General features: G+C 44.4%; 1 protein-coding gene across 1 annotated transcript; it reads right to left on the reverse strand.

Moving 5' to 3' along the window:
• Positions 1–1784: 1784 nt before the first annotated feature.
• On the reverse strand, positions 1785–20813 carry LOC134572550 (uncharacterized). Its single transcript, XM_063431580.1, has 8 exons — positions 20758–20813; positions 16929–17143; positions 6054–6113; positions 5852–5938; positions 5445–5507; positions 5162–5314; positions 4097–4262; positions 1785–3259 (listed from the first exon to the last, which is right to left on the reverse strand). Exons 2-8 carry the CDS (start codon positions 17070–17072, stop codon positions 2022–2024), a joined length of 1911 nt encoding a protein of 636 aa, XP_063287650.1. The 5' UTR covers positions 17073–17143; positions 20758–20813; the 3' UTR covers positions 1785–2021.
• Between the last annotated feature and the right edge of the window lie 3705 nt (positions 20814–24518).

Below are 24518 nucleotides of genomic sequence, written 5' to 3' on the forward strand. Positions count from 1 at the left end.
CACCCAATTTAGGACTGTATTGTAAAAGTCATTGTCTTTATTTTGCACTGCAACTCGTCAGATCTATATCAAGAGGCCCTGGAACCCTCCTCTGAGAGTTAGATTTAACAATACTGCTCTTCCCACCCCGTAGATTAATCTTATAATGACACTACCCTTCCTGTCGGTGGTGGTGTTTTGTATTCGTTTTTATTCTTTGTTTACATTGATTGGTTTGGTTTAAGCATCATGGCAACTTTGTATACTTAATGGTGCCGAAGAGTAGCCTCTGCCAACTCCCAGAGCTGCGAATGGCATATAACTGCAGAGATTATCATAACCACTACTGCCCACTGTTACGGAACGCCCCAATGCTGCCGGTAGAAATAAAAGGGGTTAAACGCTGAGAAGTGCTGTTTATCATAGCAAAACTCTGCACATACAGACTCTAGGCATTACGACCACTTCAAATCACTTATGGGACAACTGCCATCACATTTTCACTTTTTTAAATATTTAAAGTGATTTTTGTTTAATGATGTATATTTATTAGTTTGAGAAAAATAATAAAAGTGTATTTTTTAATTTGGCTCAGCAATCATGTTGGGCCAGGCTTTACCATTATCTGACCAACTGCTGCTCAACCTAACTTGCGGTTGCAATTGTTCTCAATGTGAACCTGCAGCAGAAAAGTTGGGTAGATAACAGTAATGTCTGATGCAACATGGCTGCTCAGCAAGATTTATTTATAAAATATATATATATATATACATATACATACATCATTTGAAAAACAAAAAACACTAAGTTTTATTAAATGTAATCAACTTTTAAAAAATGAGAAGTGAAAATGTCACAGTTGTCCTTTTAAATGGTGTGACTATTTGGCACCAAAACCACTGTGGCCCTTGGAATGTTTCTTTACTGCAAAATCTATTTAATAATTTACAAATATAAGGGTAATTTTCAATCCATACATTCCTTTAAATGTTGTTGTGTTTTTTTTTACCAAATGTATCCCAATCCCATTCTTTATTGCCTATTGACTACATGTTATGCACATAAAGGTTTCAGTACATAATATCCCTTAATTGGCAGTCTTGGCTCAATTATAGGAAGAGGTCATAGGATAGCCCAGCATACATTGAATAGAGCAGTTAAAGGGACACTCCGGACTCCTAAAGAACTTTAGCAGCTGAAGTGTTATATGTGTAAAAAGTGTGTCCTCGTTTTACAAAAAGTGCAAATTTCAGTACAAATTGGCACATTTATAAATTAACATTGTTAAACCCTCTGGTTGGCAGACACTCAGACCTGTTACTTCCTGGTTTGTTTAGCTCATTGGAGCTAGATTCAAGAGGCAGCAATTGCTCAGAGCACCTGCCTTGTAAAGACTTCTCATTGAGCTGCATTGGGAAGTCTGTGATTGGACTTGCATTGTGGGCTTGCAAAGGCTGCAGACAAGAGTGACTGTGATGACGTAACTAGCTACAGTAAGACAGGTCCTAGTGCTAAGCTATACTGCCTCCCTAGCAAAAATATAAGAGCTCATCTGGTGGTCACACTCTCCTCCACAGAGTAAAGGGCAGATCAAGTTAGAAACAGCCCAGTGAAGGATTAATTGCCCCAGTGCCCTTGTGAGACCAGGTGGTCCAGTTCTGACTGGAGACAGAAATATGAAAATTAACCTTTTCAACAAACGGGCAGTTCTGACAAACTGTCAACCACGTAAAAAAAACAAACAAACAAACAAACAAACAAACAAACAAACAAACAAACAAACAAACAAACAAACAAACAAACAAACAAACAAACAAAACAGAAAAACAAAAAACTGCTTTGGAATACATTTTTGATGACTCCAGTCAGTAGTAGTCAGTCAATTGTTCTGAGGAATCTAGTGGGAATGTGGATTTAAAAAAAAAACAATATTATCAAAACGATTTCAACATCAATGGCCTACACAGAAGAGGGGGAGAACATATAAAAACAAACATCTATGTGCACTCCAACAGGAGCAGATCCCGCACGTTAGTTAAGAGCTAACAGGGAAGGTATCCAGCGTCTGATGACTTTACAGTCGGAAATTCAGTCAATGACACTGGGGACTCAGAGTCTTGCAATATCATCAGCGCCACATCTCTCTCAGTCTGCACTGGCGCTGTACCTGCACGCGGTGATGTGGGTGGAGGTTGCAACGTAACAGCAGAGTCCTCTGACATCATGGTAGAGACTTGTGAAATTTGTATACTGTCTTGTGACAACGTGGCTGCAGACTGTGAAAGCACTGAGTTATCGGACATAATTTCAGAGGACTGTGACAACATGTTGAAGTTTTCTACTGTAGGGATTTCAGGGAAATAAGTTTCTGTGTCCTCTGCTAGCACAGGAGAGCTGATTGATGAAGGTCGTGATACAGTTGTTGGACATTCAAAAACAGAAGTCATTGCAGTTGGAACAACCAATAATGCAGGAGCTGTATCCTGAGTCAAGCAAAGATTGTTGTCAATTGATGGACAATCCAAAACTGGGTTTTTGGCTTCTGGATCATGGTCTGGAGACTGAGAAAGTGAAAGGTCATGCTTTGGTGGGCTTGGTGATGCGGTTGGCATCTGCTTAGGAAGATTCAGTGTGTTGCCATGGGATGTGTCTTTAGCCAGTTTGTTAATGGGTGGTGAGCAATCCAACACAGGGGGTAATTCCTTCAAATTGTTCTGAGTTTGAGAACATGGCAAGTCCTGCTGTGGTATTGATCTGGTAGGGTTGGCAGTGCGCTGATGGAGACCTGGCATGTTTTGGGAGGATGTATCACTCTGTGTGTGAAACATGGTCTCAACAGGGAATGAACCCTGTTGAGATAGACCATTGGGGTTGGTAAAATGTGGGATATGCTGGGACACATTTGGAGGGTCATCAGGGGGTGTGTCTTGTTGATGACGAAGTAGAGTGTTAAGAGGGGTTGAGTTCTGCTGGGGTTGCAGTATATTTCCAGATGTCAGGACTGTGATAAGAGGCTGTAAAAGGAGCCCAAGCCGTCTGATCTCAGCAGACACACCATCAATGGCTGACCTCACAAGCTCAGCCCCTTCCCGCATCTCCCCTCTTGCTGCTGCTAGTTCCCTTGTCAGCTGGTACCTGAAATCTGCTAGACCACGGAGAAGGTCCTCTCGATACTCACTCTGGTCTAAGGAGGTTCCTTCTGTATAAACAGGAGTACGGGGGGTTTGGGATTCTTCAACAATCCAATGTGTCACTGTATTGTTGTCTGAGTCAATGACCCCTGCAGTAAACAAAGAACCTTATAAACATCATGTACTTGCATGCATAACAACTACCCTCTTGTATACATGTTACAAACTAAAAACCACGTAGAAGCAACCTCCACCACTTCTTTCTGTTTATCTGAATTTGTTAAAATGTAGGTTTTATATAGCCCGTGATCAGTGCCTTGGCATATAATGGAACACTATAAATATGAATTTAAACAATTTAGTCCGGTCCAGTTTTTTGGTTTTCCATGGAAAATGCCAAGATTATAAGCCTGAGTTTACATATGCAAACTCTATTTAAATTGCTTTTATAGGTTTTAAATTTGAGGGAAAATAACTAAAGGTGATTGTGCAAAAAGCAAAACACCTAACTCTGACTTTCATATTTACTAAAACTGTGCCAATGATCAGATTTACCAGCAGATGGAAGGGATAGAATGCTTTGCCCATATCACAAATCCTATTATGTTATGAGAATGCAGAAAGATCAGGTGATTATGGGAGGAAGATGTTAACAAGACAGGAATAGGCAACCTCATTGAGAAAAGATCAGGCAGCCATGCTAAACTTCCTTTCTACAGGAGTTTACATATTACACTCACTCCTTGTAGATATTATTATAAATATACACCATTTACTTACATATAGCTTTCCTTTACAGGGGCTGATCTGGGTATTGATGGGGCATAGTTCCCAAACAGTATGCACTCTTTTTGATTCAATTTAGAAAACTTTCAGCTCAAGACAAATTTGAACATGGTTTTCTGAATTTCAAAGACGCAGACTTTGCTCCAAATGATATTTCCCAATTTTACAAACAAAGAGCACGTCTCTTATTGAGCTCTTACCTCCAGGAACCCAGCTCACATGTGACGGGTCGGGTTGTGCTTCCCAGCCTGGATATTGCGACCCATGCGTTTCTCTGTCTGGTGGGAGGAGCTCATTTTCTACCAATGCCTCCCTCGCCCAGCCTCTCTCATGAGAGACTCCTGGTGGGTGGATTTCGTGCGTGATCTGTAAAGTCAAAAAAGTTTTATAAAGAGGAACGCTAGCAGCCATAACACCGATATTTAAAGAAAGTAGCATACATTCCATTCAGAATAGTGCATAAGAAATAATACATATCTGTAGCTTAAACAAAAAAATGGATATCTAGAACTCTCCTTACTAATAGAGGGCTGCCTGAAAGTAGCAATGGTTTGCCATGCCAGGGGCTGGTTATAGGACTGTGCACCTTATTACCAGATATCTGCTGGTTATCATATTGTTGAATACAGTATCCTATGCTGGTAAATGCTGTGTATCTGTATGTTCGCATGGTGAATGAACCATGCAATCATTTCCACTAGTTAACCCTTGTGTCTGTATACAATGCCAGCAGGTCGTCACCAGTGAATTATTGAATCATACCGTCACCTTCCTGATAAGGCTCCTAAAGGTAAATTAGGGACATAGTCCTATAACGAATATCCTAAAATAATTGTATACTTCTCACCACAGGTGGATATTTACTGATTACCCAACAAAACTACCAGGAGTCTGTAAATGTAATAGACAACACATTAATTTCATTACTAGTAGTCACTTCAGACACAGTTCCTGCCCCCTTTATATGTTTGTATTCGGTCTTTTATGTACAGTACATCTTCTACCCTCCGTACATTATTACTTTTTGTTTATAAAGCACCAACATTTTGTGCAGCGCAGTACAAATATAGAACTAATAGATAGGCCTTATAGACGATACGATATCCATCTGGACAAAACAGTAAAAAAGGTGATCACTGCCCAAGAACCTGAAATTTAGCACAGCATATCATGGCACATGAGCTTACAATCTAAATGAGATCATGAGTAGTGAGGTAGCACTCAACACTAGTACTGTCACAGTATTCTAAATGACATATATGCACCTGCATGGGTCCTGCATTTAGTGTGCTAGCTTCAAGTTCGCCTGGATGCACATTTTGTCGATGCAATTTTGGTTGAAAAGGATCAACTTCATTCTGATGGCCATATTCAGACTTCAGCATCTCAGGACTGATATCAGTGTATTCTGGGACAGGCTAGAAAGGGGCAATGAGAAAATACTCTAACAGGGTGCAAGAGAAACAGGACTTGGGGTGGAACAGATTGAGTGATAAAAAGGAAGAAACAAAAGAAGTGACGAGCGAGAATGTGGAGAGAGTGACTGACCTCTTCAACATCTTCATCAACCTTCCGTATTTTCTTGGGTCTGCCCCGTGGCCTTTTTGGGACCTGTGAACCAAGAATTAGACGTATTACAAAAAACACTGTGTATGTTACCTCAGCCACAAGAATCCTTTCACAGTTACTTTCCCTTTCCTGCAAATCCTTCAAACTTTTAAATCTGCTTCTTTTTGTCTCCATACCACTAGATCTAGCCATCAACTGCCCAATAGGTTCCAATATATCTCTGTCACAGCAGATACTATGTCTCCCAGCTGCCCAACAGATTTGTCACAGCACACACTATGCAAGTCCACAGACTTTAAAAAAAAGTTCCCATAATGTCAGTCCAACAGGTTTCATGATGTCTCGGTCACATTCGCCCAGTGTCTCCAATCTATCCCCATCACCACCTCTGGTTTTGTCTCTATTTTCCGAGGTCTTCCTCTTCCCCTCTTAAGACCAATCATGATTTCGGTGGAAGCAGACTGGCAGCTGATCTGCAGAAGAAATAGACAGACTACATTGCAGAGATATTGTGACCATCTTGCTCAGCATTTCCATATACACCTAACCCGTTCTGAGCTCCACAAATAGAGGACACATAGCACCTACCCCATTCATTGACCCGTGCTTCTCACGTTCCATTTTAAATGACACAGCTCCGACCTGGACCTGAAGAAACACAAAACAAACAAAATCCCCCTTATATTTGATATTGCATGCACAAACAGGTGCCCAGGTGCTGTACAATGCGTCAAAAACAAGTTGGCGTGTTGAATATATTGCATGAAAAATAAAGTAGCATGTATGTAAATCACGGCTTGACAAATTTGCTTTGAATCTAGTAGCCAGCTAAAACAGTTAGGAACCAGTTTTTTTTTTTTTTTTTTTAAATTCTTTATTTTATTTGTGCAAGGGTTGAACACGTCATGCTTATCATGCCACAACAGCAAGGAAAACATGTATTTAAACATCATGTTACAATAGTCAGGCATTATAGGGTTCTGCACATTTTTATATATATAATTGTCGCTTATCAAGTAGTTTGTCAGTTCAGCTTATTTGAGAAGGTATGATACAGGTTTAGGTCTAACATGACAACTTGAAACAATAACAGGTTAATAACCTAGATTAGGTTAGTGTGAAAACGTCGCTATTTTGTCGTATAGAGCTGGCACTGCTAGTGTGAATAGTCAGTCCGGCTAGTGGCTACAGTCATTCTGTCTGCGCTGTTGCAGCCTATTCCGAGATGTAGTGAAAGTCGTGGTGCTTCAGACTACAGTGTGTTAAGGACTCGGTCGGGTTGCGTAACCATTCTACAATATCTCATTCTAAATCTAACATATACTTAAATAGTAAACACATTCAATCTAGCTTAACATTACAGTGAAAAATAGGCTGTTACATGTTTTTGGTGCAGGAATACACTATTATTCATATTATTCCCAGCATTGGTTAGTGTTTTCAGTTGCACAAGTTTTACATGTTTAAGGAGTATAGTAGTGAATCGCGTTATGAATCTACGGGTTAAGCCAGGTGATTGTTGCAGACTACGTGTATAGCAAATGTGTGTCACAGGCTAGTAGCATGATATGCAGGTTAGATACAAGCTGTGGGATAGTGTCCGGCTCTGCTATCTTGTAATAAAGGTAAGATTACAACACATGTCCTATAGTCTGGTGTAGTATGGTATCGTGTATGACTTTATGGTGTGTGTTGTGGGGAAGACAGTTGAAGTGAGCCATGGCGGTGTCACTATTTTTGCAAGCTAGGTGTCTGATTGTGGAGAGTGGCAGGTTTAAGCATGCAATTATTGGATATGCACTGTAAAGCCTTGCAGGGCTTTAGACATAGGCAGATTCCTCATAGTGTAAATACCATCACAGCCAGCACAAGGCTCAATGATGTGAAAAACAAAAAGAAAAAACAACCAAAAAAAAAAAAAAAAAAAAAAAAAAAAAAACAAACAAACAAACGTGGAATCAAACTTAGAGATTTGGTCACCAACAGCCACTGGTGGAGTCAGCATGAGCAATATATCTATCAACTCATCGTTGGTGGTAAGTGTCCCGTTTAACCAACGCCTGCCTGTGGTATTTCACAGTCCCGTTTAGGCTCCCATGCAATATTCCTTTGCGTAGGGTTGTTGGTCGGTTGTAGCCGTCTTGGTGTCTCTGGTCCTGGTCGTTGAGGTGGGCTGCGACTAAAGCATAAAAAGGGGAAAAAGGCACAAAACATATTGTACTCAAGTGTGGGGAGACTCATAGTCCCCAGTGTATCTCAGTCCTCGGGTCATCTGAAGGTATGCACGGGGTCGTGCCACAAATTATGTTGAACCTCCGGGATATGTCCATTATCAGGTCGTGGCCCTGGCATATGGGTCTGCGAGTGTGCTGCGGGGCACGAACTCCGGTGCTTCAGCAGAATATCTCCCCGGTGGGTGTACTTGGTTTGCTGGTCGTCTCGGCTGGGCCATTGCGTTCAAGGGGAGGCCGAGCAGGCTCAGCTTCTCAGTGGCTTCTTGCAGGTCGCGGATGGTATGCTTGTTGCCTCCTACATCTACCGTAAGGGTGCGCCCCGGACCCCGTCTGTACCGGATTTGGTGGCGACGCAGGAGAGCCGTGAGAGGGCTCATTTGCCTCCTCCACCCTAATGTTCCGCCCGACAGGTCCGCATAGAACGATATGGACATGTCTTCGAAAGGGTAAGTAGGTTGACCCCTGACGGCTTCTATGATCGCTTGTTTGTCTCTGAATGACTGGAACTGGAGGATCAGGTCCCCCGTTGCAGTTGGGGGGGCCGAGGCAGGTCGTGGAATTCGGAACAGGCCGTCCAGTACGGTTGCCCTTGCTGCCTTAGGGGAGAGTATTGATGTGAGTAATCTCCTGACAAAATGTGGCAATTCGGCTTCGGGAGCGGAGTCTGCGACTCCACGTAGCTTTATATTGTTCCGTCGGGCCTTGTCCTCGTGGGCGGCAAGTTGATGCTCATGTTGCCGAGTTTTGAGTTGCAGGTCCCTTAGTGCGGTCTGGAGGTCTGCAATTTGCTTCGCTTGGCTGGTAGAGGTGGTTTCCACTGCAGCCAGTCTGTTGGTAATGCCCTTAATGTCCCCTCTGATCAGGGCCACGTCCTCTGCTATTTTTTTGTGATGGTCCGCCATGAGGGCCCCTATTGCCTCCATGGTCACTGGGGTATGGGGTTTTGTGGGTGGCTGTGTCCGTGGTGCGGTCGGAGTCGACGTGGGCAGCATGAGGTCTCCCCCATCTTCGTCTGACGACCCTTCTGTGAAGTCAGAGCAGCCTCCGTGTAGGGACGCCATCTTGGCTCCTGCAGCATCGTGCGCCTGCCGCCATAATTCCCCGATATCCATGCCCTGGCGGGGTTTGTCGGGTTTCGCCTTTTTGGTTTTTCTGCTTTTTCTGCCCATTGTGCTTGTGGGGTCTCGGGGTCCCCCCTTGGGAGGTTTGATGGGAAAATAAGTGCGGGTATTACGGGTTTTTTCGCTATTTGGTCCGGAGCTAGGCGGCCATGCGACCGTCTGCTTCGGATGCTAGGCTCCGCCCCCCAGGAACCAGTTTTTTTTCTACAGCAAAAATACAATTCTTACAGGGACACTATAGTCACCAGATCCACTACAGCTTCATGTAGGGGTTCTGATGTCTATATCATGTCCCTGCAGGCTTTTCAATGTAAAAATTGCTCAAAGAAAAGGCAGGGTTTACATTGCTGCCTAATACTACCTCTAGTGACAGTCACTCAGACGGCTACTATAGGTGATTCCTTGTCCAGTACTGCACAGTTGCACCACCTACGTTCAGCGTCTCCACACTCTGCATGGAGGCGCTGAATGTTCCCCATAGAGATGCTGATTGGCGCGGCGTTTTGTCGCACAGATCTTTAAGATTGATTATTTCAGCCACAGAGGGGCCAGCCACAGCTAGACTGGCATGGCATAGGAAAAAAAGGTGAGTAAAAACACCTCTCTTATGTGATCGGAGTGGGCCAGTAACCTAAATAGACACACACATCGATACACTCGGCACATTTTAAAAATGTTTTATTTAATTTATGTCCATCCAGCCTCCCTACCTTTGGGAGAGCTGGAGTGGATCCTTTCCTTGGGGTCCTTAGTGGCTTGTGTAATCTTCAAGCTCTTGTCCCTCACACGCGGCTTAGTGATGCCGGGGCCGGAGTGATGTCATGTTTCGGCTCCTGGCATCACAGCAGGGCGTGCGAGGGAGCAGAGCAAGAACTGCAGGAAGATTTCTGCTCCCTTGCCACCCGGCTCCACGCTCCCCCGGCAGGCCAGCTCCACGCTCCCTTGGCAAACAACCAGGTGCCAGGACAAAAATCCTAGTCGCCATGGCGACCTGGGATTTGTCGAGCCCTGATGTAAATAAAAAAAAAAAAAAAAAGAGACATAAATACACTCTCAAACATTTTGTTGAAAGTACCAGGGACATAAGCATTTCAATGTCTAATTCAAAAGCATAACATTTAAATACAAAAATGCCATTGTGGAAAGAGTTATAAATGTGATCTAAGCATACCTAGTCACATATAAAATGCAGAAACTACATAAATGTGTACATTAAAATGACAACTGATCACAACATTTTTAGTTAATGGTTACACTCTGTAACCCACCAACCAACATGGTATCAAAACCCACTTTTGCAAATATACATACACACACACAATACTCTACACAGATTAAGAGTGACAATTAGGAAAACAACATCTAAAGGACCTCAATGCAATAGATCTAATATTGCAAATAGAGCTGAAATTAACCTGAATAAATGGAATGTAATAGCTGCTTTTCATTCAAGAATATTAAAAGCTATAATAGTTTGAAATTGGTAAGCATCAGAAATCCACAGATCGGTCACTGCTGAGAGCCTATCAGTGGCTCCCCATTGAGATAAGTGAAAAATTTACAATTCTTTTTCACTCTCTGGGAAGCGTATTAATAGCCCAGTCAGAGGCTTCCTGATTGAAGCAGAAATGAAGGGGCAGAGCAATCGGCTGCTGGCTTGCAGACTTTGGGGTTGAACCTTTCATTCCTCAGTTAAGTAGTGCATTCAGAAGACTCTTTCAGGTACATATCTTTTTTTTATATTGCATTTTTTTTTTTTTTTTTTTTTTTAAAGGTACCCCCTGGACACCATAAAAAAATTAATCGTAATTAAGATATGATGCAATGGGCTACTGGGTAAATTATAATAAGGAGCATGTGCGCAGCTGCTGGTGTCAGAGAGGCCAAAGGAGTGAGTAGGGACTGGAGGAACAGTGGTTTACCGGATTAGGGAGCCATGTGATTAGAGGACCCCCCAAAGTAAGTATTGGTTTGCTGACATTGCCCTCCCTTTCAGAACAGCCCATTGGGCAGGAACCACCTTGACCATTAGGAAAACAAACATGGAAGGAAGGGAGCGAAAGAAAGGGCGTGTAGATCAATGACACCAACCCAAGACTGCTCTCTTCAGGGCTGTAACCCTTGCAATGCACCAGACAATGAAGTCTATCCTTAGATATTCGAGAATACAAAATCGACTGGACCTCAAATTCTTCTTGACCCTCCACTACAAAAGTAGATGGTAGGATGGACTGCCTAGTGAATTTATTACACCCGAGAGGCTTCAATAAAGAGACTGAAAGGAATTGGGGAATAGTAAAGCAGAAGGTAATAATAATTTCTACGGAACAGGATTTAATCGTCTCAAGACCCTATAGAGACCAATATATTGTGGAGCAACATTTATCGTTGGAACCTTCAATCTAATGTTTTTGTTACTAAGCCAAACGCTATCACAAAACTGATAGGTAGGAACCGCTTGTCTATGCCTATTAGCAGGCATTTCCTGTGAGGGGGAAGGATACCGGGAGAATGGGGGGGATGAAAACCATAATTGAGGTAAAAAGAATGGTCGAGTGTTTTCTTGTTGATTGCTGTTGTGAGCATATTCAGCCCAAGGAAGCAGACCCACCTAATTGTTGATTACTAGAAACAAAACACCTCAAGTATCGTTGCAATGCGTGATTGGTTCTTTCAGCTGTACCGTTTGATTGTGGATAAAATTCAGAACGGAGGTATAGTTTAAAGTCTAGCTGGGTAGTAAACTTTTCAGAAACGAGATATGAATTGTGGACCTATGTCAGATACGATTCCATTTGGTATTCTGTGTAAACGGAACATTTCTCTAGTAAATATGTCAATTCCAAGGAAGAGGGTAGTTTAAGCTAAGAATACAAAATCGTCCATTTTAGAAAATCCGTCTACAATGGTTAATATTACCGTGTTGATACCAGATTTGGTCAGCTCTGCTATGAAGTCAATCGATTTACTCGACCATGGTTTCTTGGGAATATCCAGTGGTTGAAGTAGACCATAGGGCAAAGTGCGAGGGATTTTTGATTAAACACGTACAATACAGGCATTTATGTATTATTTTATAAACCTGTTTGAAACAAGGCCATCAATGCATCTTATTAATTCCTGGGTGACCAGCAATCATTTTTGTCGTGGTATAAGTTCAAATTTATTTTTTTCGTTGGAGGAACAATTTGTTCAGGAGAGTTTGCCTCGGCATCTCTTTTTGTTTTTTCGCTTATTTTAGGCCATGGTAGTCAAAGTGTTTAGTATTTTAGAACAAATAATAATGTTAGTGGTAGTAACAATACATTCTTTAGGAATCAACTGTGAATCATCTGTGCCTGTCCTATAAGCAAGTACAAAGTTGAAGCATGAAGAACAAAGACCAATATGCTTGTCTGGCAATTAACCTTTTAGTTTCTCCAATATGATATGTTTTAATGATCTGTTCGTATAGTAACACTTGTGGATGAGCCCTCAAGACATGACGATGGCTAATAGCTCAACACTCTCGTAATTCTTTTCAGTTTTAGACAATTTCCACCGAGATGGAGTAGCTGATCAAGAGACACGCTAAGAGAGTATTGCTCCAAATCCAGTTTAAGAAGCATCTACGTCCACAAGAAATGGAAGGGAAATATCAGGATGAATCAAGATGATACCTGAAACAAAAGCTGCGTTAAGGTGCCAGAAGCAGCCAGAGCTTCAGGAGTCCGTATCTGATTCCCTTTTCCTATTATGGTCATATTAGGGATGGGAGCAAGGATGGAGGAAACCCCATAATAAACCTCCTGTAATTATTTGAAAAACATATGAATCTCTGTATGGCTTTTAATTCCTTTAGGTACGAGTCAATTACTTATGGATTCTGGCTTATTTGGATCCATTTGGAATCCAGATTCCAAAAATCACATACCCAAAGAAATTCACAGGTTTTTGGTCAAAGAGACAATTTTCCTATTTACAGCATAATCAATTTTCTAACAGTGTTTGTAAAACCAATCTCACTTGTTTGTGATGAGTCTTTAGGTCAGGGGAAAATATCAGAATATCATCTAAACAGACTGTAACGAATACATGTAAATATTCTCTCAATAGATAATTTATCAACCATTGGAAGACGGTTGGTGCATTACAGATTTTTAATGGCATGACAGTGCACTCGCAATGCCCATATCTACTCTGAAAGGCCTTCATCTCCTTCTATGATCCTTATTAAATTGTAAGCACCATGTGGATCAAATTTGGTAAACACTCTAGAATACAGGGCTCGACAAATCCCTGCGCCAGGTCGCCATGGGGAATACTGGAGGCGGCGGCCGTCCGCGGGAGCATTGTGGGCGACATGCGAGGGAGCAGTACTCTGCTCCCTCGCACCTTCTATTGATGCCGGGAGCCAGAATATGATGTAATTCCAACCCCAGCATCATTACAGAGCGCGACGGAGCAGTGAGGAGCTACAGGCAGAGTACTGCTCCTTCGCACACAGGAAGAGAGCAGCCCCACTGGACCCCAGGAAAGAACCACTCAGCTCTCCCAAAGGTAGGGAGGCTCAGTGGGTTTCAATTAAAACAAAAATGTAAGTGTGTGTGAGTGTGTCTGCGAGCCTGTAAGAGTGTCTGTATGTGTGTGTGAGCGAAAGCCTGTCAAGAGAGTGTGTGTGAGCGCCTGTCAGAGTTTGTGTGTGTGCGAGTCTGTCAGTGTGTGCAAGCCTGTTGTCAGGGTAAGAATGTGTGAGTGCCTGTCAAGTGTGTGTGCGAGCCTGTCAAGAGTTTGTGTATGTGTGAGAGTCTGTCAGTGTGTGTGCACGTGTTTAGGCACCTTCCCCCACCGATCGCACAAGGAAGCTGTTTTTACTCACTTTTTAACCTATTTTTCCTTTAGGAAAGCATTGGGAGGATTTTGAGCATGTGCAGCAAATGTACCAATCTGCATCTCCCCATTAAATTAATGAATCTCTATGAGGAACATTCAGTGGTCCATGCAAAGCTTGGAGACACTGAACCAGGGTGCTGCACGTGGTGCAGCAGTGACCCAGGACTCTCTAGTGGCCGTCTGAGTGACTGTCACTAAAGGTGTTACTAAGCAGCAATGTAAACTCTGCCTTTTTGCAGAAACGCTACAGGGACAGGCTATAGACACCAGAACAACTACATAAAGATGTAGTGCTTCTGGTGATTATAGTGTCCCTTTAAAAATTGCATTTTCTCATTGAATTCATATACATTTTGTAGCTTGTCTAAACCACGGTAGTCGATACAAAGCCTAAGACACCCCCTCCTTTTTTGAGACGAAGGGGAATCTCGCTCCTGCTGCAGACGAGGAGCTTCTACAAAATCCCTTAGCCAAAATATCATTCCAAACACAGAGGATACACAGAACCTCCAGGTGGCATAGTCCCTAAAAGCAAATCTATTGCACAATCATAAAAACAATGCTGGACAGTTTATCAGTCCCTTTCTTGTCAAAGACTACCTTGAGATCTTGGTAGGGTTCAGGTACTTCTGTACACAAGAGTCATAGTAGGGACGTTGATTAAACAGAGTGGCTTAACTAGCTGGTGAACTTGCAAAAGTGTTGTAAAACACGAAAATGTGTACATAACCAAGATCTGTCCTGCGAGTTCGAGCTTTTCACTGTATGTCCAATGTCATTCCCATTAGAAGATCATCGCTTAATAAATATTTTTGAAGGAACGGGCAGTGACCAGAATCTTTGTGTACACCGCTTGCTATTGTTTCTTTAAAGATTTCTTTGTATTGATTATACGAGGGTGATTAACTGAATTAAGACAGCACACCTGGAATTATTTCAAACTACACTGGGAAAAGGAAGAATGTAATTATTATATATATGGAAGGAGGTATCTGCACTATTCAGATTTTGTTTCCCTATCTGGGCACCATGTGATCGGCGGACCGCTAAGATCAGTATCAGCTTGCTGACAGTAGTAGGCTTCCAGGATCTTTTGATCAGCAAACTGTACTGAAAGATAAACATTCACCCTAATTGGCAGAGCATTTGTAAAATTTCCGAGACGGCTGATTTCTGGCACTCCATGTAACTTATGGAGTATAATGGAAGCTCAGTCTACAACAGATGGGACACCAAAAGTTAAAAGGTTACTCTAAGCACAATGATCACTTCACTTATTTGAAGTGATCAAGGTGCCTGGAGTCATAATATGCAGTATTGACTATGACACACCGAGTTGTATGTATACATAGTTTAACCCCTCAGATGCTGGAGGAGTAAATGGCCAAGTCATTGGGCATCATTAGCCAGCCAAACAAGAATTCCAGGTGGCTAAAATGCAAATATGGCATCCGACACCGGCACCACAGAATGCAGACACTAGAGACATGTCCTCCATAATCTAACTCTCCTTCCATCAGCCGTGGAAGATCAGGCTGCAGGGGGAACTTGGCCTTGGTGCTGGATCGAGTTGAATTTGAGGTGTTTTTTTTTTGTGGGAGGACATACCAGCACAGCAAGAGTTACTCTAACTAAAATCAGTGTTTTATGAAAATACTGTTTTTTGGTTGGAATAACCCTTTACTGTTTTAATATAGTGATTTAAATGGCACAATTATGATGGTGCAAGGGTTATACAGGGGTTGTTCTTTATCTCCATTGTTATTCTCTTCAGCACTAGATCTCTTTGCAGACTGCAAACTGTTAGATATCTTATCTCATGATCTAATCACAGGACTGGAAAGTAAATACCACTCTACCACTTAGCATGGTCTCCATTGGGAATCATCTCATATCATATATTTAAAAATATAAATCCCTAAACATGATGTTGTTGCACTTGGAGAACAGAATAGAATTCTGTCTGATATAGAAAAACTCAGGACATATCGGGGTTTCTTTTACTTTGTCTTTTTCACACTGCCCATTCGTATAAAGAAGTTGGATGGCAAACGTATTAATATGTTCTGTCTACATTTTGCTCACTGAAAATCCGCTCTTTCAAAATGGGGGAGGGCACACATACCCATCCTGGAGTGGCCAGGGTCTTTCATGGGTGGAGGATTTTCTAAACATTTCAGATATAAACACAACCATAAAACACATTTCTTGTTCTGATAATTTTACTTTACTATCCACGAATTCAGAGTTTCATTGATACTATTATTCCTCGGTTTAGGTGACAATCCCACCATCTGTTTGCTGAATAGTAAGTCAGAGCAGTATTCCCCTAGTTCAGGTATAGGCAACCTTCGGCACTCCAGATGTTATAGACTACACCTCCCATGATGCTTTGCCAGCATTACGGGTGTAAGAGCATTATGGGGGATGTGGTCCAAAACATCTGGAGTGCCAAAGGTTACCTATCCCTGCCCTAGTTCAATATACAATGTTCGACCCCTGACTATAATTCACATTTCTCTGGCCCACACAAATGGCGCCTATACTTTTTAAATATAGAAGTAGAGGACATTTAGATGGTTTGTTATAAGATTTGCCTATTCTGGATATAGTTTAGTGATTATTAGCACACCCTCCTTAAGGTCAATTTCACCAACACAACTGAGGTAGCCATATTTGGCAGACTGCAACTTAATTCCACAAAATATTCTAAAATCATTCAAATAAGTGGGTGAGAAGACAGGGATGGGACCAAGAAAGGTTTGCGGGGAGTGGATGAAGTAAGTGTGACTATGTTTTGTCATTTATGTTAATACGCAATATATTGTCAGTATAGTATTTACATCTACTGCACATTTTCTTCCTCAATATAAATTGTGAAACAAAATAAAGTGATCGATGGGATGGAGGGCAGAGCTGTTCATGTCATTTTGCTCTTCCACCAAAACTTTCTGAATTGAGATTTTTTTCCCCCCTGCTTCTTACTATGGGCAAAACCCAGCCAAAAGGAGGCTGTAGAAATGTCATGATAAGAGGCCCCTTTAAATACTGTAAATATACTGCCGGTCACATGTAATCTTGATGGAATAATTGCAATACAATATACATTCAGGTATATACTCTTATCCTTTTGTATAACACTTGTGCTCTTCTTCTGCAATTTTCTCCACTGGTCAAGTGTCCTGCCTTCAACATGTGTCTTTATGACAACTCTCTGCAATTCACAGCATTCTTACCATTTTATTTTTATTTGTGCTCCCACACGGTCTCCCTCGTCCCCTTTTCTTCTCTTTCCCATCTTTCCCATCTTTTCCACGGAAAAATCCAAATTTATCTTTCTTGTGGAGCAACATTCCCTTTCCCTTCACTACTGGGCTCATGATGGTCAGTTGATCTCCGACTCCAGTTAAAGGTCCTTCTTTGACAATAACCACTTGCCTTCCAATACGACCTAGCAAAATAACCGTCAACAAACATATAGCTAAGCGTTAGTTTACAATAATTAACAGGGAAAAAAACCAGTTACAGCTGGATATACCCTACATAGGGGCACAGGACAAAATTGGGCTTATTTTTCTATATATTATTTAAGGTCAATTAAGGAGAATGGGCATTCCACTGAACACTTTACCTGGGAAGAATTTGGACCACATTAATAACAGGAGGTTGAACATTAACCTGCAGTTACTCACCGGCAGGTATGTTTGGGGGAGGTATGTGGGCAGACACACTCCCATTAATGCCATCACAAGGGATTTGCGTATAGGGAGGTGGGTAATTAACTTTAACCCTTTCTTAAATACACAGTGAGTGAAAGGGAAAGGAGGGATCCCATATTATTAGTATTTTAATCCCCAAACCACTAATTAGGAATAGCAGGATCCCAGCAAAGGTAATGACCATCATAGCTGCAGGGACTATACACGCCAATTTCTTTACTCAAAATCAGGAGTTTATGGAGTAGTGGGAAATGGGAGACTTGGCATTAATTTCTCTCTCCGACCCACAGAGGAAGCAGGGATTGTGGAGTTCTCACACTGCCAAGCAGGCTGTGAGGGTGGAAGGGCCATTTTGCCAGGCCTTCCAAACTAAGGTGTGTTCTGGGGAACTGACTAAATTTATTTCCACCATCCACATGAGGGAAGAGAAGAAGAGGGAGGTCACTCATGTTGTCTAGTAGGGCCTTGGAGACCAAAACAATTGGGTCTTCTTTAAGTAGGTTTAACCCCTTAAGGACCAAACTTCTGGAATAAAAGGGAATCATGACATGTCACACATGTCATGTGTCCTTAAGGGGTTAAAGGACCACTATAGGCACCCAGACCACTTTAGCTCAATGAAGTGGTCTGAGTGCCAGTTCCCCCTAGTTTTAACCCTGCAGCTGAAAACATGTTTACATTGCAGGGTTAATCCAGCCTCTAGTGGCTGTCTCCCTGACAGCCACTAAGAGGCTGCTTCCGCGATTCTCAGTAAGTTAATCGCACTTATTTGAAGCTGGACGTCCTCACATAGGAAAGCATCTGGCCGCGCATGCGCATTCGGCTCCACTTGGGAGCTGATGTCGGCAGGGGAAGGAGAGATCACCAGCGCAGAGGGGGCCCGGCGCTGGATTAAGGTAAGTGGCTGAAGGGGTTTTAACCTATTAGCCTTATAGTGCCAGGAAAACGGGTTTGTTTTCATGGCACTATAGGATCCCTTTAATGTCTTAGATAATGCAGTGATAGTTTAACACTGGTCAATTCAGAATTAGCTTTGTTTGCTTTTGATGATGTCAAATGTATTGAACATTCTCCTTCTCTTAGCCTACAGATAATGCCTAATTATTTTATTTAACCCCTGAAGGACAGAGGCAATTTTACAAGTTCTGACCAAAACAAAAACTAGTATTTGAGCTGTATGTTTGTTCATCCATAATTTACCTCTTTCATATTAAGTGTACCCACACTTATTATATATCATTTTGTTCTGGAGATAACCGGCTTTCATTTCACATCAAATATTTATATATGGAAGACAGTTTAGTATAAATAAAATCTAGAAACAAAAGTGTGAGAAATTGAGAAATGTTATTTTCCAAGTTCTGGCTGATATTTTAACAATGAATGTCATGACACTGTTAGCATTTACTGCAATAAAACACACATTTGTATGCTGTGATGTCTCCTGTGTACAGATTTCACTGGGTTTTGGAAAGTTACAGGGTCAAAGAGCTTGCCCATTTCAGTTTTTACAAAAGGAATGTGCCATATTGGCTTGCTGGGCCCATGCTGACTTTGAAACAGTATGGCAGCCCAGACATGTCTGACAAGTACAACAGTACCACCAATGAACATGTGTTATGGGATTTTGGAAAGTTACAGGTCAAATATAGGGCTTGCAAATTAAATTAATTGGACTTTCTGCCTGGGTTGTCAGGCAGATTCCTGAATATAGAAATAATAAAATCACATAATTATGTAGAAAATAATATATAAATACACAAAAGTTTTTACTAAAAAGGCTGCACTCACCTGAACATGCATACATTACAGGGTGCTGCTGGGGCCAAGTCATACAACATGCAAAACCCAATACACGCACTCATTCACTAAAAAGCAATTTCAAGTCTTGCAGAATGTAATAGTTTTATATAAAACCACTTCATCTAGACAAAAAACAATGGGGGTTTAGTTATAGTATATGATGATACATTGCATAAGCCTGCCACAACGTCAATGTATCCCATTTCTTGTCAGGTCCTACTAATGCCTGCTCTTATAAGATAAATGCACTTACTTGGGAACTGCTTCCTCCAGGGACTCTCTGCAGGGCAAGGTTAAATAGGGTCCTGGAATGAGTCACCTGTGACAGGGAGGGTGCAAAACCAAGGAGTTGGCCTGGACTCCTAAATATATGAAACCAAGAGGGCTGCAATCACCTGAATATATATTAGAGAGTCGAGGCTAACTGCTTGGATGGCATAGCATGCCCTAATGGTAATAAGGGTTACTTCAAGCATCATAGCCTGTTGTAATGGTTAGGAGTACCCTAGGTAAAGGTCAGGAGTATCCGGTAATGGGGCAAACCGTTTTGCAATGGTTTGCCCACTTACCTGGGTCCCCACTTGGCGCAGACTGTCTTCCTGTGGCCAATGATGACATTTGGTTTCTGCAGAGCTGCAGAAGCCCGATGTTGATCCCACAGGCCATTAATTTGCTGAAAGCATTAGCTGTCCACTCTCAGCCAATGAATAGGAATATGCAGATGTATGGACATATAGGTATGCACAGAATGGACACTAGCCAGCTGTAACTCATATTGCGGGCTGGCTAATGACACAAACAGAGGTGGAGTTACACCACCGACAGCATAGGGGTTAAACTCCATAGGTGCAGTGTTTCATAGCAGAACGTTGCACATACAGACTTCAGTGATTTGAAGTGGTCATAGTGTTTGGAGTTACCCGTTTATACTATACTTTTGTATGTTGGTTTATTGCCACACACAGGATTATTGAGCAAGGTGAGAATTTAAAGTGAATTTAAAATTGAAAGGTCAAAATTGTCAAACTGCAGAAATTCTCTAAATCAGCCGTGCTTTCAGTTGGCTACTCTGGCCTTAAAATGTAAATCCTAGGTTATTTATTTATTTATGTAAAAAATTGTCGAAATCAAAAGTGAACTTCAAATTTAAGGCAAAATAGACAAAAAAAAAAAAATATACAGGTTTTTGCTGACTTTTAGATTTATTTATTTGGCCTTAAATTTGCCATTCAATTTGAATTTGCAACAATAACCCTGTCACATTGACCTATTTTACATAATAAAGAAAATTAAAGGAAAATCGATTTTACATTTTTATCCTATCTTGTATCTGTGAATTAATAATAATAATAATGATAGGCAATCTGGTGGTGTCTATATGGTACAGACAGACCATAATGCAGTGTATGAGGATAGTGTGACTATCACTGGGGGTCTGACAGCCAGGATTTACAGATACCCTGCCATGTTGGATTTACTAATTCTCTATAAATACAGATCTCTCTCCCTCTGCCTGTGTGAGCAATGCTGGCTGCCCACATACCTGGCAGAGCTGCAGGGAGACACAGAGCCCGGGGCCCACGGTGCGCACAGTGCTGGGTACACTCACTCACTGACTGGCTGCAGGCTCGGGCACATCCACTCACAGTTCCCGGGAATCTTCAATGCAGCCCTTTCTGTGCTCACACAACTCTCCTCCACTGACTGCAGCGCGTCACTTCCGCTTCCGGTCCCAGGCAGCAACAGCAGACTGCATGCACTGTGACTTCCCCTGACTGTATGCACTGTGTTGCTCTCCCAGGCTGCCTCTGACTGTATGCTCTGTGCTGCTCTCCCAGGCTCCCTCTGACTGTATGCTCTGTGCTGCTCTCCCAGGCTCCCTCTGACTGTATGCTCTGTGCTGCTCTCCCAGGCTCCCTCTGACTGTATGCTCTGTGCTGCTCTCCCAGGCTCCCTCTGACTGTATGCTCTGTGCTGCTCTCCCAGTCTCCCACTGACTGTATGCTCTGTGCTGCTCTCCCAGGCTCCCTCTGACTGTATGCTCTGTGCTGCTCTCCCAGGCTCCCTCTGACTGTATGCTCTGTGCTGCTCTCCCAGGCTCCCACCGACTGTATGCACTGTGCTGCTCTCCCAGGCTCCCTCTGACTGTATGCACTGTGCTGCTCTCCCAGGCTCCCTCTGACTGTATGCTCTGTGCTGCTCTCCCAGGCTCCCTCTGACTGTATGCTCTGTGCTGCTCTCCCAGGCTCCCTCTGACTGTATGCTCTGTGCTGCTCTCCCAGGCACCCTCTGACTGTATGCTCTGTGCTGCTCTCCCAGGCTCCCTCTGACTGTATGCTCTGTGCTGCTCTCCCAGGCTCCCTCTGACTGTATGCTCTGTGCTGCTCTCCCAGGCTCCCTCTGACTGTATGCACTGTGCTGCTCTCCCAGGCTCCCTCTGACTGTTTGCACTGTGCTGCTCTCCCAGGCTCCGTCTGACTGTTTGCACTGTGCTGCTCTCCCAGGCTCCCTCTGACTGTATGCTCTGTGCTGCTCTCCCAGGCTCCCTCTGACTGTATGCTCTGTGCTGCTCTCCCAGGCTCCCTCTGACTGTATGCTCTGTGCTGCTCTCCCAGGCTCCCTCTGACTGTATGCTCTGTGTTGCTCTCCCAGGCTCTCTCTGACTGTATGCTCTGTGCTGCTCTCCCAGGCTCTCTCTGACTGTATGCTCTGTGCTGCTCTCCCAGGCTCCCTCTGACTGTATGCTCTGTGCTGCTCTCCCAGGCTCCCTCTGACTGTATGCTCTGTGCTGCTCTCCCAGGCTCCCTCTGACTGTATGCTCTGTGCTGCTCTCCCAGGCTCCCTCTGACTGTATGCACGGTGCTGCTCTCCCAGGCTCCCACTGACTGTATGCACAGTGCTGCTCTCCCAGGCTCCCACTGACTGTATGCTCTGTGCTGCTCTCCCAGGCTCCCACTGACTGTATGCTATGTGCTGCTCTCCCAGGCTCCCTCTGACTGTATGCACTGTGCTGCTCTCCCAGGCTCCCACCGACTGTATGCACTGTGCTGCTCTCCCAGGCTCCCTCTGACTGTATGCTCTGTGCTGCTCTCCCAGGCTCCCTCTGACTGTATGCTCTGTGCTGCTCTCCCAGGCACCCTCTGACTGTATGCTCTGTGCTGCTCTCCCAGGCACCCTCTGACTGTATGCTCTGTGCTGCTCTCCCAGGCTCCCTCTGACTGTATGCTCTGTGCTGCTCTCCCAGTCTCCCACTGACTGTATGCTCTGTGCTGCTCTCCCAGTCTCCCACTGACTGTATGCTCTGTGCTGCTCTCCCAGTCTCCCACTGACTGTATGCTCTGTGCTGCTCTCCCAGGCTCCCTCTGACTGTATGCACTGTGCTGCTCTCCCAGGCTCCCTCTGACTGTATGCTCTGTGCTGCTCTCCCAGGCTCTCTCTGACTGTATGCTCTGTGCTGCTCTCCCAGGCTCTCTCTGACTGTATGCTCTGTGCTGCTCTCCCAGGCTCCCTCTGACTGTATGCACTGTGCTGCTCTCCCAGGCTCCCACCGACTGTATGCACTGTGCTGCTCTCCCAGGCTCCCTCTGACTGTATGCTCTGTGCTGCTCTCCCAGGCTCCCTCTGACTGTATGCTCTGTGCTGCTCTCCCAGGCTCTCTCTGACTGTATGCTCTGTGCTGCTCTCCCAGGCTCTCTCTGACTGTATGCTCTGTGCTGCTCTCCCAGGCTCCCTCTGACTGTATGCACTGTGCTGCTCTCCCAGGCTCCCACCGACTGTATGCACTGTGCTGCTCTCCCAGGCTCCCTCTGACTGTATGCTCTGTGCTGCTCTCCCAGGCTCCCTCTGACTGTATGCTCTGTGCTGCTCTCCCAGGCTCCCTCTGACTGTATGCTCTGTGCTGCTCTGTGCTGACTGTATGCTCTGTGCTCCTCTCCCAGGCTCCCTCTGACTGTATGCATTGTGCTGCTCTCCCAGGCTCCCTCTGACTGTATGCTCTGTGCTGCTCTCCCAGGCTCCCTCTGTGCTGCTCTCCCAGGCTCCCTCTGACTGTATGCTCTGTGCTGCTCTCCCAGGCTCCCTCTGACTGTATGCTCTGTGCTGCTCTCCCAGGCTCCCTCTGACTGTATGCTCTGTGCTGACTGTATGCTCTGTGCTCCTCTCCCAGGCTCCCTCTGACTGTATGCATTGTGCTGCTCTCCCAGGCTCCCTCTGACTGTATGCTCTGTGCTCCTCTCCCAGGCTCCCTCTGACTGTATGCATTGTGCTGCTCTCCCAGGCTCCCTCTGACTGTATGCTCTGTGCTGCTCTCCCAGGCTCTCTCTGACTGTATGCACTGTGCTGCTCTCCCAGGCTCCCTCTGACTGTATGCTCTGTGCTGCTCTCCCAGGCTCCCACTGACTGTATGCTCTGTGCTGCTCTCCCAGGCTCCCACTGACTGTATGCTCTGTGCTGCTCTCCCAGGCTCCCACTGACTGTATGCTCTGTGCTGCTCTCCCAGGCTCCCACTGACTGTATGCTCTGTGCTGCTCTCCCAGGCTCCCACTGACTGTATGCACGGTGCTGCTCTCCCAGGCTCCCACTGACTGTATGCTCTGTGCTGCTCTCCCAGGCTCCCTCTGACTGTATGCTCTGTGCTGCTCTCCCAGGCTCTCTCTGACTGTATGCACTGTGCTGCTCTCCCAGGCTCCCTCTGACTGTATGCTCTGTGCTGCTCTCCCAGGCTCCCACTGACTGTATGCTCTATGCTGCTCTCCCAGGCTCGCTCTGACTGTATGCTCTGTGCTGCTCTCCCAGGCTCGCTCTGACTGTATGCTCTGTGCTGCTCTCCCAGGTTCGCTCTGACTGTATGCACTGTGCTGCTCTCCCAGGCTCGCTCTGACTGTATGCACTGTGCTGCTCTCCCAGGCTCCCTCTGACTGTATGCACTGTGCCGCTCTCCCAGGCTCCCTCTCACTGTATGCACTGTGCCGCTCTCCCAGGCTCCCTCTCACTGTATGCACTGTGCTGCTCTCCCAGGCTCCCACCGACTGTATGCACTGTGCTGCTCTCCCAGGCTCCCACCGACTGTATGCACTGTGCTGCTCTCCCAGGCTCCCTCTGACTGTATGCTCTGTGCTGCTCTCCCAGGCTCCCTCTGACTGTATGCTCTGTGCTGCTCTCCCAGGCTCCCTCTGACTGTATGCTCTGTGCTGCTCTCCCAGGCTCCCTCTGACTGTATGCTCTGTGCTGCTCTCCCAGGCTCCCTCTGACTGTATGCTCTGTGCTGCTCTCCCAGGCTCCCTCTGACTGTATGCTCTGTGCTGC

Source organism: Pelobates fuscus, chromosome 9, assembly GCF_036172605.1.
Source record: "Pelobates fuscus isolate aPelFus1 chromosome 9, aPelFus1.pri, whole genome shotgun sequence".
Taxonomy (NCBI): domain Eukaryota; kingdom Metazoa; phylum Chordata; class Amphibia; order Anura; family Pelobatidae; genus Pelobates; species Pelobates fuscus.

Bases quoted from the DNA above. Each gene is read 5' to 3' on its own strand.
- LOC134572550 (XM_063431580.1), bottom strand. From the start codon at position 17,072: ATGAGCCCAGTAGTGAAGGGAAAGGGAATGTTGCTCCACAAGAAAGAT. The intron at 5,315-5,444 runs GTCAGTCACTCT...GCCCCTTTCTAG, and splicing joins TTGATGAAGATGTTGAAGAG to CCTGTCCCAGAATACACTGA. The intron at 3,260-4,096 runs GTAAGAGCTCAA...TGTTTACTGCAG, and splicing joins TGTGAGCTGGGTTCCTGGAG to GGGTCATTGACTCAGACAAC.